At 38.8% G+C, this 15419-nt stretch overlaps 1 protein-coding gene across 2 annotated transcripts in view; it reads right to left on the reverse strand.

Annotated features, from left to right (window-relative positions):
* GATB (glutamyl-tRNA amidotransferase subunit B) overlaps positions 1–15196 on the reverse strand; it is an 84417-nt gene extending 69221 nt beyond the window's left edge. The window contains exons 1-2 of one of the 2 annotated variants that reach the window (XM_060654007.3): positions 14986–15195; positions 12934–13084 (exon numbers count right to left, since the gene is read on the reverse strand). In XM_060654007.3, coding sequence (XP_060509990.2) covers positions 12934–13084; positions 14986–15161 — 327 coding nt within the window. In that variant the 5' untranslated portion in view covers positions 15162–15195. Of the gene's footprint in view, positions 1–12933; positions 13085–14985 lie in introns of both variants that reach the window. The other variant, XM_060654011.3, reaches the window with a different exon arrangement.
* Positions 15197–15419: the final 223 nt, after the last annotated feature.

Consider the following 15419-nt stretch of genomic DNA (forward strand, 5'->3'; position numbering starts at 1 on the left):
TGTGTCTTAATAAAAACAAAAACAGAAAAGATAAAACAAAATTAATAAACCTTTGGTGAGACTTACCCAGAAAAAAAAAAGGACTCAAATAAAATCAGAAATGAAAGAGAAACTTATATCACAGAAATACTAAAGATTTTGACAGACCACTACAATTATACACCTGCAAACTGAACAACATGGAGGAAATGGATAAATTCCTAGAAACACACAACTTTCCACGACCGAATCAGGAAGAAATAGAACATCTGAACAGACCAATTATTAATAATGAGATTGAATCAGTAATCAAAAACCCCCAAAGAAACAAAAGTCCAGAACCAGACAGCTTCATGGGTAAATTCTACCAAACATTTAAAGAAGAGCTAACACCTATCCTTTTCAAACTATTCCAAAAAACTGAAGAGGAAGGAATGCTTCCAAATTCATTCTAAGAGTCCAGCATTAGTTCAGTACCAAACCAAAGATACTACAAAAAAAAAAAAAAAAAAAAAAGAGGAAAGAAAGAAAATTAAAGGGCAATATCTTTCATGAACATAGATTCAAAAATTCTCAACAAAATGTTAACAAACCAAATTCAATGACACATTTAATGGGTCATACCACAATCAAATGGGATTTATTCCAAGGATGCAAGGATGGTTCAATGTCTGCAAAAAACAATTAACGTGATATACCACATTAACAAAATGAAGGATAAAAACAATATGATCATTTCAACAAATGTAGAAAAAGTATTTGACAAAATTCAACACCATTTATGATAAACTCTCACAACAAATGGGTATACAGGCAATGTACCTCAACGTAATAAAGACTATATAGGACAAACCCACAGCTAACATCATAATCAATACACATTACTGGAAGTCCTAGTCATAGCAATGGGACAAGGGAAAAAAAAGACATCCAAACTGATAAGAAGAAAAACTGGGGCACCTGGGTGGCTCAGTCCATTAAATGTCCGATTCTTGATTTTGGCTCAGGTCATGATCTGATGGTTCATGAGATCGAGCCCCAAGTTGGGCTCCGTGCTGATAACACTCAGCCTGCTTGGGATTCTCTCTCTCTCTCTCTCTCTCTCTCTCAAAAAAAAAAAGTAAATAAACTTATAAAAAAAAAAAAAGAAAGAAGAAAAACTGCCACTATTTGTAGATGACATGATACTATATATAGAAGACCTTAAAGACTCCAACAAAAAACTATTAGAATTAACAAATGTCATTGAGGGATACAAAATTAATATACGGAAATTGGTTGTGTTTTTATTAGAATGAAATACCAGAAAAAGAATATAAGAAAACAATCCCATTTATAATTGCATCAAGAAGAATAACATATCTAGGAATAAATGTAACCAAGGAGGTGAAAGATCTGTACTCTGAACACTATGAGACTCTTGGTTTCAGCTTAGGTCATGATCTCATGGTTCAGTTTGCAAGATCAAACCTGGTGTTGGGCTCTGCTCTACACTGACAGAACCTACTTGGGATTCTCTGCTCCCTCCCCTGCACATGTGCGCTCTCTTTCTCTCTCTCTCAAGCAAAAAAAACCTTTCGAAAATACATAAAATTACTAAAGAATTCAAAAACTGAATACACAAAAAAGGCAGTATTTTTTTTTTTATTTTTTTTTTTAACGTTTATTTATTTTTGAGACAGAGGGAGACAGAGCATGAACGGGGGAGGGGCAGAGAGAGAGGGAGACAGAATCGGAAGCAGGCTCCAGGCTCTGAGCCATCAGCGCAGAGCCCGACGCGGGGCTCAAACTCACGGACCGTGAGATCGTGACCTGGGCTGAAGTCGGACGCTTAACCGACTGAGCCACCCAGGTGCCCCAAGGCAGTATTTTTTAAAAGACAGGAGACATTTGGGCACCTGGGTGGCTCAGTCGGTTAAGCATCCAACTTAGACTCAGGTCATGATCTCATGGTTCGTGTATTAGGGCCCCATGTTGGGCTCTGTGCTGACAGCTCGCAGCCTGGAGCCTGCTTTGGATTCTGTGTCTCCCTCTCTCTGTCCACCCCCCCGCCCCCACTCACACTCTGTCGGTCTGTCTGTCTCTCTCTCTCAAAAATAAATAAAGATTAAAAAATAAAAAAAAAAAAGTCAGAAGACATTTAAAGGAAAAAACCAAATTTCTATATATGGAAGATACTCTCAGAAGAAAAAAAAAAAACACCTCAATGGATATATTAAAGAGCAGAGCAGACATAACAGGGAATTCATGAACCAAAAGAAAATGTACAGAAAATTTTCCTGGAGGAAGCATATAGTAAAGATCCTAAAAGAATGTTTCATTATAATCAGTATTTGCATGGTGATATGTACAGCTGAGAGCTACCCAGAGCTACAGCTGCTCCCTTAATGGTGGGTCTGGAGAAAGACTAATTAGGTTAGATTTTCTTTTCTCCATTTCTTCTTCGGAATCAGCACTCTTTCCCTCTTTCATCTCTCTCCAGATTTAGATCTCTCACCCAGTGGACACTGTCATTAGAAACTGTGCATAATATCAGTGTCAATGCTAAATAGTCAATGCCTCTCTGTGTGTCTATCAGCATGTGGATGCACATGTAAACATATTACATACACATCTGTCAATGGTATTATGTTTTGAAATATACACATACCTGCAAAATAACAATGCCTACCAGCAATTCCGATAATGGTGGAATATAGACTGGAAGCTAAGCATGAGTTCTAATCTGACTGGGACACAAAGCAGTTGTGTGACTGTGGTCAAGTCACAACAGCAGCTCTCTCATCTGTAAATTAAAAGGACTAAATTGAATAATTTCCAGGATCTCTTTCTATTCCATTCTCATACTGTTTATAACTTTAAGAAGCTAACAAGCTTCTTACCACTCATGTACTTTGTATTGTAGACCAGATCTCTGTGCAGAGCCTTGTTCTTACTTACAATAGCAAGTGAATAATCAGGCTTTCTGGGCTACAGCAGATGAGAAGCAATGATTGACAAGTAGAAAATGAGCAAGAAGGGGCTCCTTGAGTCAAATATACTAACAGCAGCTTAAAAAAAGGTGAGGGGTAGATAACTATAATAGCAAGGAAAAAGACTGCAATATGAAACCTAAAAAAAATGGCTTTTACTGTATCTGATCCATTTACTGTAGGATCAGATAGGTTTATACACCTCAATAGCCTTTGAAGGCACCATTATATTACAACACTGACCAATAACTGACGTTGCTGATGACCTTGAGTAATCAAGAGGTTAGCTTATATGTTCAATATACCCTATGCAAAAGTGGGAAAGTATAAAATACACTTCAGAAAGATTCCCATAAAGAGGTTAAAAAATGGCAAAAGGGTTTTAGACACCTAGAACTTTATTTCATATGGACTCCTCATGTATGTGCATGCCATTATATAGAGAAATATCTATTCACGGTGTTATATACATGTTATATGCAAGGTACGGTCAAGCGTCCCAAGAAAGGTCCACGAACTGCTTTTTGGAAACTTATAATCAAACACATAAATTGCTATAAACAATATACACAAAAAGGATGGTCAATCAACTATACAAAACAAATATATATTGATACAAAGTAGAAGCCTTATTATTAATACAGTCAGACTTCACGTGGGGAATACTGCAGGTAAGACTGCTACCGGGTAGGGGAGGTGAAAATGGTCGTGAAGAGGGAGGCTTTCAAGAATCTACGGAGAGCTGGGAAAAGATCCATGGCAGGGAAGGAGTCAAATGATTCCCACGTGAGGGGAGAGGTCATGCTGCCTACTGAACATGTGAGTCCATCACCCTCATGAATCATCTGAGTTCAGATAGCCAGTTACTGACATCATAAGGCAAGTGTTGGACCATCAGAAGAGTTTAGGAGCTGAAAGGGAACTTTTCCACATTTGTGTGTCTGAACTCACAGACACACCACTTTTATAGGGACAAGGGTCATAGGGCAAAACTCCTCACCCCTGGAACACCCTACTTTACAAAAGAAGGAAGGAAAACCATCAAAGTGACTCCGAGAATGACTGGCAAGATTAAAGACTGAGAATATAATGTAATTATAAGTTCTACAGATTACATTAAAGCAAATCATTGAAATGGAAAAATATTTTAATAGAAAACTGTCACATTTTGTCTTCTTAGTCAAATAACTTAACATAATCTAGTATGAATGGACAGAGAGGTGAATATAGATCTGATTATAAATGTATGCATTTAAACACTTCCCTAATGCTGTGTTCTTAAATTTCTATTTCGTTTAGAAGTTTTGAGTTAACAACTTTTATAATTACATTTAGAATTAAGAGTCAGGAAAGCACTTCAGCCTAATGCTCTCTAGAACTAGTCAAGTATTTCTAAATCTATTAGGTCCTTCAAAACAAAAGTTATTACTAGTATCTGCTGTGTACAGAGAGCTAGGATATTGACAGCTAACTTTAAATAAATATGCCATAAGAAATTTAAAAATTAAATTAATCTCAAAGTATTTTACAAAGTATTCACATCATCATTTCTTTAAGGGCCAAGATCCCTTATGGTGCAATGTGGCATACATGTTCAAGTATGAATCTCTAATATAAAGCATCATCTCTCCATCGTTTGTTAGTTTCCAGAGGGCAGGCATCATCTCAGATATATTGACATCATATCTTTCCCCCTCTTCCATTCTCTTCTTGCTAATAGTAATGCAGTTAACCCTTGAACAACATAGGTTTGAACTGTGCAAGTACACTTATATGTGGAATTTTTCTGACAAATAGAGGAGAATATGACAAATAAATTTCCTTTGCTTATAATTTTCTTACTAACATTTTCTTTTCTAGAAGACTTATTATACAAATAACACATAATACATATAATCTACAAAATATGTGTTACTTGACTATTTATGTTATTAGTATGGTTTCTGGTCTACGGCAGGCTATTAGATATGTTCTTGGGGAGTCAAAAGTTATATATGGATTTCTGACTCTGTGCCTCTAACCCCTGTGTTGTTTGGGGGTCAACTGTATATACTCTCGGGCATAAAAGAAAGTTTTGTAAAATATGGTAAACAATCTTCCAGTTTTCATTCCATAGCTGCCAGAGCCAATTCCAAACATCTTTGATATGTAAAACCTCAAATGCTTATTTAGACAGGTTAACCCTGAAAAAAGAGGAGAATATTCTTGCCTACGTGTGGAAAACAGTTTTTACAGCCCTTTCCCCTGTTCTGGAAACAATAGACATTTACAGTTACTAGGGGGCTCGGTGTTATGTACAGATAAGAGCTTTCAAACGAGGAAAACGAGCAGAGTCACTAGTTCTTAATTAATCTAATTGTGGCGCAGCCTGATTATCAGAAGTAGCTATCTACTGGCCATAGCTGAGCAACCTACCAGCTGGCATCAACAGAGGCAGAATGTTCTCTTTGCTTTCTCCTGCATAGGGATTGACACTAGGAGGGGGCAAGCATTTCAAGTAACAGACTGAAGGGTGGGTGGGTGGGTGGGTCCAAGCATGTTTGCACAAGCACAAATTTCAAACAAACTTGATGAAATCTCACCCTTACTAGAAACATTAGCAAATTACAAGAGTTGTAACTTTGACATTTTATCAAACAAATATGTTTCCTTTCCTATTGTTCTTCCCATTTCACATCTCATAAAAGTATTATAAGTAGAGAAATCGAGATGACACTGATAAGTAGGAAATAGTAAACTCTAGGCAGATAACCTAAGATTCGCTTAAGTTCTATAGATGAATAATTATTCAATAAGTTAAGGAAGATCCTATACCAGAGTAAGAGGTTTTACTAGGTCAAAGTAATGAGTAAGGCTGAATCCCTGCTAATAAAAACAAAGAACGCTGTCCTTAGTTTAGCTGTAATCCTGCCTATAAGCAAGAAAATGGGCTGAATGACCTTTTCAGTCTGAAGATTTATGATGGGATTCCATATAATTCTAAAACTAACGGTAAAATAAGAAGATAAAATGCCTGTGGTCCTAAGAAACATTCAGAAGAGTCATCAATCAGAATAGGGGCAGGGGGCTGGGGTTGTAACCACTGGTCAAAATAGCAGCCTAAGTGATAGATAGCTGGGAGTACAGATACACTGGGGTTCGAGGGGACATGGTGGATGAAAACAAGTACTGTATCTATACACACAGACATTATATAAATGTATAAATTTATAAATACACACACACACACACACACACACACACACACAGCTAAGTTCAAAAGCCAGAAAGGAAACTGGGGTTCCATGGCAGTAGTGGAGCTTAAAGCCATGTATCACCCAAGGGTCACTATAAGAGATAGGATGGCAAAGGGGTTACAGGTTTGAACCTGGAAGGCAGACTACTGGGTTTGTATCTAGCTTCTCTAACTTACTTTCTAATTGGGATGATGACGAGAACTGTCTGATATAGTTATTATGAGATTTAAAAAGGTTAACACATATGAAGAAAGCACCTCGAACAGTCCCTGCCACATACCATGCACTCGGTAAATGTCAGTTGATTTTACTACTATCATTATTGTTCACCAGGCGGAGAGGATACCAGATGTTGGCCACTTAAAGCCCCTCCCCCCCAAACCCCACCCCTGCCCTAGGAGCAAAAGTCGAAGTTGTGAGACACCTGGGGCAGGGAGATGGGAACCACAAAATCCTGGTCCAGGCAGAAAATGTTCTGCCACCAACTGTAGGAGTGGATATGGAACAGGCCACCTGCCTCAAGGCCAAAGTGAAAAGAAAGTGTTGAGAAATCAGGGCCCCTGGCCCTGTACCTAGCATGGGTGTGGCTTGAATGTTGGCACTATCCAAGCTGAGTGATATTCAGGAGCTGAGAAAGTAACATGGAAACAGTTTGTTTAATAAAGCCCAATGGGCCTTGGTAGAGGCCGCCATGAATTCATCCCGCAGAGATACCTCCACAATCCAGGGTAGAGTCTTCAAGTGGAAAAATCATACTGAGTACTGAGCAGAATAAATAAAAACAAATCCACACCTAGACATGTCCTGGCTACAGCTATCAGAGAAAAAAATCAGATTACTTACAAAGGATGCAGACTTCTCATCAGCAATAATAGATGCCTGAGGACAATGGAATCATGTCTTCAGTGTGCTGAGGGGAAATAACTGTCAACTTAGAATTCTGTGCTATCATTCAAGAGCTAGAAACGACTGGAGGCACAGAAAAAGTGAGAGACTGAATCACCCACAGACCCAGAATGCAAGGGATACTGACTCAGGCAGGAAAGAGCTCCAAAAAGGAGTGTGAGATGTAAGAAACAGTGTTTGCTAGGAAAGGGAAAAACCAGATGGGAGATTCCTCAACCTTCCACAACCCAAACTAAAAAGTTGCCTTTACACATGGGTTGGAGGGACCATCTTCCGTGAGATTACAGATGGAAAGCTGTCTTTCTTCCTGTGCTCTGAAGATACTTCTTGCTTTCTCAGGAACCTGATTCTATCAATAATTTCCTCTTATCTATGTTACTCCTTCACAACTAACTTTTAGTTGTTTAACAATTTATTACAGGCAGGTATTTTGAAATAATTTATAATGAAAACCAGCAGCTCTTGCTGCCCTCACCCGCCAGTCCTGTTCCCTGGCAGCACCACTTTCAGATCTTTGAGCTGTCTTGTCATATTTATCTTCCTATTTTTAAGTAATATGCAGTGCCAGGGGACCTTTGGAAAAATCCATCACCTGCTGGCCAAGGCTGCTGGCCATTTGCCAAGTGACAATCCTTCCTTCATCTGGGAAAAAGACAGAGTTGATAGCTGTCCTAATGACACAGTGTTCTTGTTTTAGAACATGGAGCCCCATGACTTGGCCAATTTCATTCCTATGAGATAATTTTTTTTTTTAGTGTTTATTTTGAAAGAGAGAGAGACAGGGAGAGCGAGAGACCGCGAGCGCACAAGCAGGAGAGGTGCGGAGGGACAGGGAGGGAGAATCCCAAACAGGTTCTGCATTGTCAGCATGCGGCCCGACATGGGGCTCAAACCCACAAACCTGAGCCAAAACCAAAAGTCGGACACCTGACTGAACCACCCAGGAGATAATTTAAATAAAGTTATAAGGCAAGATATTTTGCAGTATTTTTATCTTTCTTTGCCTCTTAGAATTTACCCATGCTTTCTATTTTACTACATTTTTATTCAGGAACAAAATATGCCACTCTTCAGTCCAATCCCATGGTGAGCTGAGTAATGTTAAAGTCCAAAAAGTCAAACTGGTAGGTAGGTAGGTCACTTCACCTCCAAGAAAGCACATACTCCCACGACATGCATAAATTTGGGTATGAATAATCTAGAATATAGATGAGCCTGTTCCTCCTAAAAGCATGGTAAGGATGGGAATCACAGGTAGGGAGTGTGGCGGGGAGTCTGTCACTATTTGGACTTTGGGTACAAAAAAGATATTTCACTAGCAGAAGGCTGAGAAACCAGCAGAGGTTAATATTTGATTACTTAATATTACTTTTACATAAAATTTCTTAATACGTCATTGAAAACCCTTTTGACTAATCTGTCTCTTGAGAACTCTAAATTTTTCACTCATTGCCTTATTTGTAAAAATTAAAAAAAAAAAAAAAAGAATAAAAGCCAAAAAAACAAAAACAAAAACCAATCTACCAACTTAGGGCATGGAAAGCAGAAAGGGGCCTCCCTGAATCTGTGACCAAAACTAGAGTATATTCTTACTTTTTTCTTGCCTTATCAATTTGGAATGTGACTTCTGATAATGGTAGATAAGAATTTAGTTCTTTTATTTCCCCAAATCCTAGTTATATCAGCTTTTGTTAAATCAGTAGTTGGTTCTTCTATTATTATTAAGTAAATGGGTTTCTCGGCTAAGCTGTTAAGTATACTATGATCACATTTCCTTTCTTGAACACTGTGTGTTTTTTGGAGTTGACAAGTCTTTATTTCATTATTTGCTTCATATTTTTCACTTTACTTATTGCTTATTATTCTCAAAGACTCTATATGTAAAATCTTGTATCTACACAAACATTAGATATTTGCTATTCCCACCCAGCTACCCATTCTTTCTCGAAATGGCTCTGTTCTAGAGCCATCCATCCTGCTGTCCCACCAGATTCCCTGGGGCCTGCTGCAGGGCTGGCAATCTGGAACCTCTCCATTACTCCAGTAGGTTTTCATGATAGTAAAATGCCAAGTTTTTGAGAACCTGTCTGAAAATATTATTATTCTACTGTCACAGTTGATAGTGGATACAGAATTCTAAATTAGAACCATTTTTTTCTAAGATTTTTTTTAAGATACCATTTCATTCTCTTCCAGTTTTAAGCACTGCTTCTAAGAATTCTGATGACTTTATGGGGTGCCTGGGTGGCCCAGTCCGTTAAGCATCTGACTCTTGATCTTGGCTCACATCATGATCCCACGGTTTGTGAGTTTGAGCCCTGCCTTGGGCTGTATGCTGACAGCAAGGAGCCTGCTTAGAATTCTTTCTCTTTCTCTCTCTGCTCCTCTCCCACTCATTCTCTCTCTCTCTCAAAATAAATAAACCTTTAAAAATTAAAAAAAAATAGAAGTCTGATGACTTTCTGATTCCCAGTCCTTTGCATGTGACCTTTCTTTTCTTTTTTATGTAAGTTCCAGTATCTTACCTCTATCCCAGGCTCCTACACTTCACGATGACATGCCTGTATGTGAGACTCTTTTTGTTCCTCGCACTGGGTCCTTGGCAGGCCCTTCCCATTTGAAGATTCAGGTCCTTCCGTTCTGGGAAATGAATCTGTGTTATTTGATAGTTTCTTCTGGTCTATGGTCTCTCTTCTGTCTTCTGGAACTTCTATGAATCAGATGTTGGACATCCTAGACTGATTCTCTAATCTTCTAATTTTATCCCCAACTGTCCAATTCACTGTATTTGTGTTACACTTTTTGGAAGATTTTCTTAACTTTATCTTCTAACTCTTCTGGATTCTTTTGTCATCATAATTTTAATTTCTTGGAGCTTTAGTTCTAATTATTTTTAAAAAGTACTATCATGCTCTTATCTCAAAGGTGCAGCTACCTTTTTTACCTGAGGATATTTATAAAAGCTTTTAATTTTTAAGGTATTCTTTTACCCTGTGCATTATCTGCTGCCTCTTATTTCTTTTAGTCTTTTTATTTGGGGCTGTCTCCATTATGTAGGAGAATTTCCTCAAAAGTCTAGTGATTTTTGGCTATCGGTCTATATTTTGAAGTAGGGTACTAAAATGCTGATTACAAGTTCAACGTAAGTATCCAGGACTTGTTGACCGGTGGCCTGCATTCTAGGATGATCAGGTGACCAGGCAGTTTTGTTTATAGAGACCCCTACCACTCCAAGTTTCAGTATCTGAAGCTCTTCGTTCCAGGGACATGTAATCTCCAAACAAGTTCCTGCAGATTCCTGCTTGGGGAAGGGGAGTGATGGCTATACAAGGTTGCCTGAGGTCCCCAAACAGTGTAGAAAAAAGCACTGGGAAGGCCCTGGAGTCTAGAGTGTAGACAATCTCTAACATCAGTGCCTTTCCTCTGCCTGGGGTTCCCAGGGAGAATGTGTTACCAGTTGAATTTTTCCTAAAACTATAGATTCCTGTGGGGGGTGGGGCAGCTACAGAGGGTCAGGGGAGAGGACCTTAAGTCTAACTGCTCCATATCCAGATTCAGAATCAATCCCTTGTTTCCACCTCTCCCTGGCCTTCCACAATAATTAAGGATCCCATATCCTGACCACTTCTGAGGCTATGAAGGGCATGCCGTCTCACTCCTCACTAGTGGCCCTTTCTTGGGTTATACTTAATTCAGCTCTGCTAAGTCAGTCCCTCCTCCATCTACCATCTCTCATGTATTCTGGTCTCCCATTCTCTTATAGGTTTATAACTTTTAAATTCTTTTACTGTAATTTCAGTGGGGTTTCTTTGGGGTAGGGAGAGAGACCGATTACAATGCATATGTTCAAGCCTCTTCAACTGTTTTTAGCTCTTCTTCATTGGTTCCTCATCAGCATTTTTAAAAATTTTATTTTATTGCAGTAAGAATACTTATGATGAAATCTACCTTCTTTACACAGTTTTTAAGTATGGAATATCTTATTGTTGACTATAAGTCATATGTATTTAAGTATTCTCAAATCTCTCCAATATTAAGAAAAACAGGACTAATAAAAATTTTGCCCTTGATTTCATGTCTGCTTTCACCCACTTAAATGTCCCAAACACCTTCACTGTTTTCTTGCTATGCTTATCACTGGGCAAGCACCTTCTTCTTTGGTGTATAGCAAGAAGTCTTTCAAAGCATGTTCACATTGTAGTTATTTTAAATTGTCTCTAATACTTGACCACATTTAGCCACAAATGAAAGCCTATTTACAGAAAACATACCTATCTGCAAATAGATCTATTTCTAAATGTGAACTATAATAAATGTTGGATTCTGTATTCCCAGCTGCAAAAACCTAGAAAGAAATCAGAGGTTATGTGTAGCCTCTTGATAATGAACTACCATATGGTGAAAAAAAGTTTTGAGCTCAGAAGGAAAAAAGGAGAGGTGTTATGATGAACTGCTTTCCATTTCACTTGTCTGAACAGATATTACTCTATTTCTACTATATCTGCATCTCTGCCCAAACAGGAACTCATATGTTTGTAACTGAAAAATTGTCTCTTCCCAAACAAAAATTATTTTTCCACAGACAGATACTCTAAGCCGGAGGGAGGGAGGGACAGACATCCCTTTATCTGTCTTTCCTCCAGAAAGACCCAACAGCAAATCAAAGGTGAGCCTGGATAGGGTTTGCAGGGATGGGAGTCCTCCACAACAAAAAGCACAAGTAAGAGACACTGCCCAGTAGAATCAAAGCCCTGGGTATAGCAGGCACATTGGAGGCACTGCCCATAACCTTCTACTCTGGACAGTGACTCTGAGAAAAGTAAACCTCCATCTCTGCAAGTCTGCCAATGGTCACATCAACCAGCTTTCACTTGTATTCACATGTTAGACAGTGCAGAATTCACCCATCCTTCCCTCTCCCTGCCAGTTCCCACCATCTATCTATACACACTCCCTCCAAGGATGGCAGGAAATCCCACACCCAGTCGATATTGTATGTCCCGCACAGACTATGATTTATTGATTACCTCAAATATTCATATTGTTCCTTCCATCCTTTTCTTAAAAATCCAGTTAACTGTATGAAATTATATGATAACAATCTTGCTGACTGAGTACACTGGACCTAGTCATTCCCTGGGTTTAAGTGAAAGTGAGTAAATAAGTAGTTAATTCAATGTATACTGTGGTTGACTTTTTCTACTATTGACCACTCAATTTTCAATAATCACAATCATTATGAACCTTACACTATAATATCATGTGACATATGTTGTTTTCCGTGACCAGACTCCTTCTCCTCCTTCATTTACCTAACTTTTATCTGGCTTCTCAGATACCTCAGACACCACCTGTTTCAACAAGCTTTCCAATCATACTCATACCCCAATTTCTCACAATAATCCTTCTCTTACAAAATTAGATGTCCCCACTCTGGGTTCCAAAACCATGTCCTTCATATCACCTTCACAGGCATAATCACACACTACTCTACTTGTTTATAAGACACTTCTCCCCACCTAGTCTTTAAACTCCTCAAAGGCAAGGAATGCCACTCATCTTTATGTTCCAGTTCATAGCACAGGGTCTGGTATTTAGTAGACATTTTAAAATGTGTGTGAAATGAGTGAATACATGTATGAATAAATGGATGACATTTAGATTTAGAAACAGAATTACAGAGATGGGTCTTTAGAAAACATTTAGTTCATCCTACTTCACTCCAAATCCCTAAACAAGTACTAAGAATTGTGCCAAGATGTTAAAACAAGGAAATCATTATCTACGTCCAATAAAACATAAGCATTTTCTAATGAAATATGATTAAACAAAAACCTTACCGGCAGAGTTCCAGGCAGAGATGCATCAAAAAAAGATACCAAAGAATTTGGAGGTGCTGCAAAGTGGACTTGAGATCCAGAGAAGAGTTTAGAGTTGGAGGCAATCTGGGCATGAATTTCCAAACCTACCACAGCTGCCCATTTGTGTTCACTAAAGAGAAAAAAATAATGGTTAAGAAGTAGTTGGATCTGCAACTATGCATGAATTTCTACAACCCTAAACCATACGTATTAATTTCATATTTTTAACTTATTAAAATTTTAGATCCTTATATTTAAAAATATGTCATATTGTATTGATCACTGAATCAAAAGCAATCCATAATGAACATCTACAAGACCAGCAAGATAAAATGCATTTACAACATGGCATAAGGAAACTCATTGTACAGAGGAAGGTGATGAAGGGACAATTTGGCATCCTGAAACAATTTAGAAATGGGTATCACGTGACATCTGCTTGGCTGACTTCAGTGAAAAGCAGCATTTTCTACTTTAACTGTCCTTTCCCAATTAATGACTCAGTAAATGAAAGCTGATCTTGCAAATATTTTAGAATTAACATAAACATTATGCTTTTACTTCTAGAGAAATAATGATAAATAGTTGTATATCTTATTTAAAAAGGAAGGGAAATTCTCCATCATGCTTTGAATTCATTTTATAACAATGGCTTGCAAGTAAAATGGTAAGAGTGACACAGATATAATAAATCATCACTAAATCATACTCTTCCTGGGAATTTTGTGCAAATGAAAACATTAAACTGTAAGATGTGGCTTTGTTTTTTTTCAATTCCCCAGATACAGTTTCAGGTTCCTGTTTGTTTATGCTTGATTGCTATCAAAATCTAAGAAGCTGTTAAATGCTATAATAATCTCTATCTGGCCACCCCTACTCTGTTGGGTCTATATGAGCATTCCATACACAAATCTCTCCAGGTTCTTGTAAATGTGCTTATTCCTTCTGAAATCATACATCCTGGACAATGCATGTTTATACATACTCCTCCCATGTTCTGTTCCTATTCTGCTTTCCTCCCAAGCAATTTCCTATATTATCTAGGTTTTTGTTTGCATGTATTGGGTTTTGTTCCAATCATTTCAACAGAAGTTCTCTATCTATAGTACTGTGAGAAGATTAAGTCCTTCCTTTTAAAGTTTGGAAGCGCTGCCTGCTACTGAGAGGAATTAAATGAAAAACTCATCAGAAAGTCTGCATTTGCTAAAACATTACTCAAAAGTTTTTTTTTTTTTTTTAAGTTTCATTACATGACAGAAAAAATACTTTCTATTTACAGTCGGACGATCTAATTTATAAAAGGAATAGAAGCTGAACGTTTCTGGACATTTTCCTTCTGTCGCTCGAACAGAAAAGCAAATATAATGCCAACTTAACTGTCTCAAAGGATATAGTGATTACCAAACACGTGCCTTCTGTTTCTGTATTTAAAAAGAAACTACTTAAGTCTTATAAAGTATAAACAGCTGTTTAGAGGCTATTTAACAAAAGAAGCAAAGCTCTCTAATCAGAAGGAAGATCTCTTGTATTGGCTACATCCTCCTGGGTCTAGAAAACGTTCAACATTAAACACCTCCACAGATAGGTGGAGTTTTCTGACAATATTAAGCCACCACCATCCAGAGCTTGTAGGTAAAGGATCTCTCTCTACTTTGAAAACACTTCTCCCACAGTAGCGCTAAATAAATGTCAGCTAAATAAGATCCCGCTTATTGTCACGGACCCCACTGGTAGTGCTATTAGTAAGGTGACTGAATCCACACTTCGGTGTGTGTAGTTTTACATTCAAGAAAAAACCTGCGATTTTACACTCACGAATTCCTCAAATATGCTTATCTATTTGATGATTTAGTGTGGAGGCGAGGCTGACAGAGGGCTCGTGTTGCTCTTTCATTTAGGTTTCAGGCTATAGTCCAACCCCCCCGCCCACAAAGCGTCTAGACTGAAGCCAGGCTGTAGTGGCCACCACCTCCCCACTCCGGCAGTTCCACCTCACACCTAAGTGGGCAGTAATGGTATGAAATAGTATACCCTTTCCTTGACTTCTGGGCCGTGAGGAGGGGCTGCTGAGCCACGAAGCTCTGTCCCCTTTTCCCGCTGGACGTGAACCCAGTCGCGGCCCCTCTTCCGTGGCGAGAACCGCTGTCAATGCAGGCTAAAGCCCAACACCTTCCAAGGCAGCACCCGCGCAGCATGGGCGCCGCCATTGCCCCGCCAGAGTCCTGGTCAGGTGACACAGCTTTCCTCTGCCGCGAGGCTCTCTGGGAAGCGTAGTTCTAGAAATAGATAAAACTCCTTAGCCTCACACCGGAAGACTACTATTCCCAGTGAGCACTGCTACGCGAAGGCTGCCGGAACTCTGGTGGGGAGGGGAGGGAAGGAGAACTAGAGGAGAGGGTGGGAGGGCTTCTGGGTCGGGAGGTGTGACTCCTCCTAGCGGGGAGTTGGAGAGGTTTGTGGCTGGG

This window comes from Panthera onca, chromosome B1, assembly GCF_046562875.1.
Source record: "Panthera onca isolate mPanOnc1 chromosome B1, mPanOnc1 haplotype 2, whole genome shotgun sequence".
NCBI classification, from domain to species: domain Eukaryota; kingdom Metazoa; phylum Chordata; class Mammalia; order Carnivora; family Felidae; genus Panthera; species Panthera onca.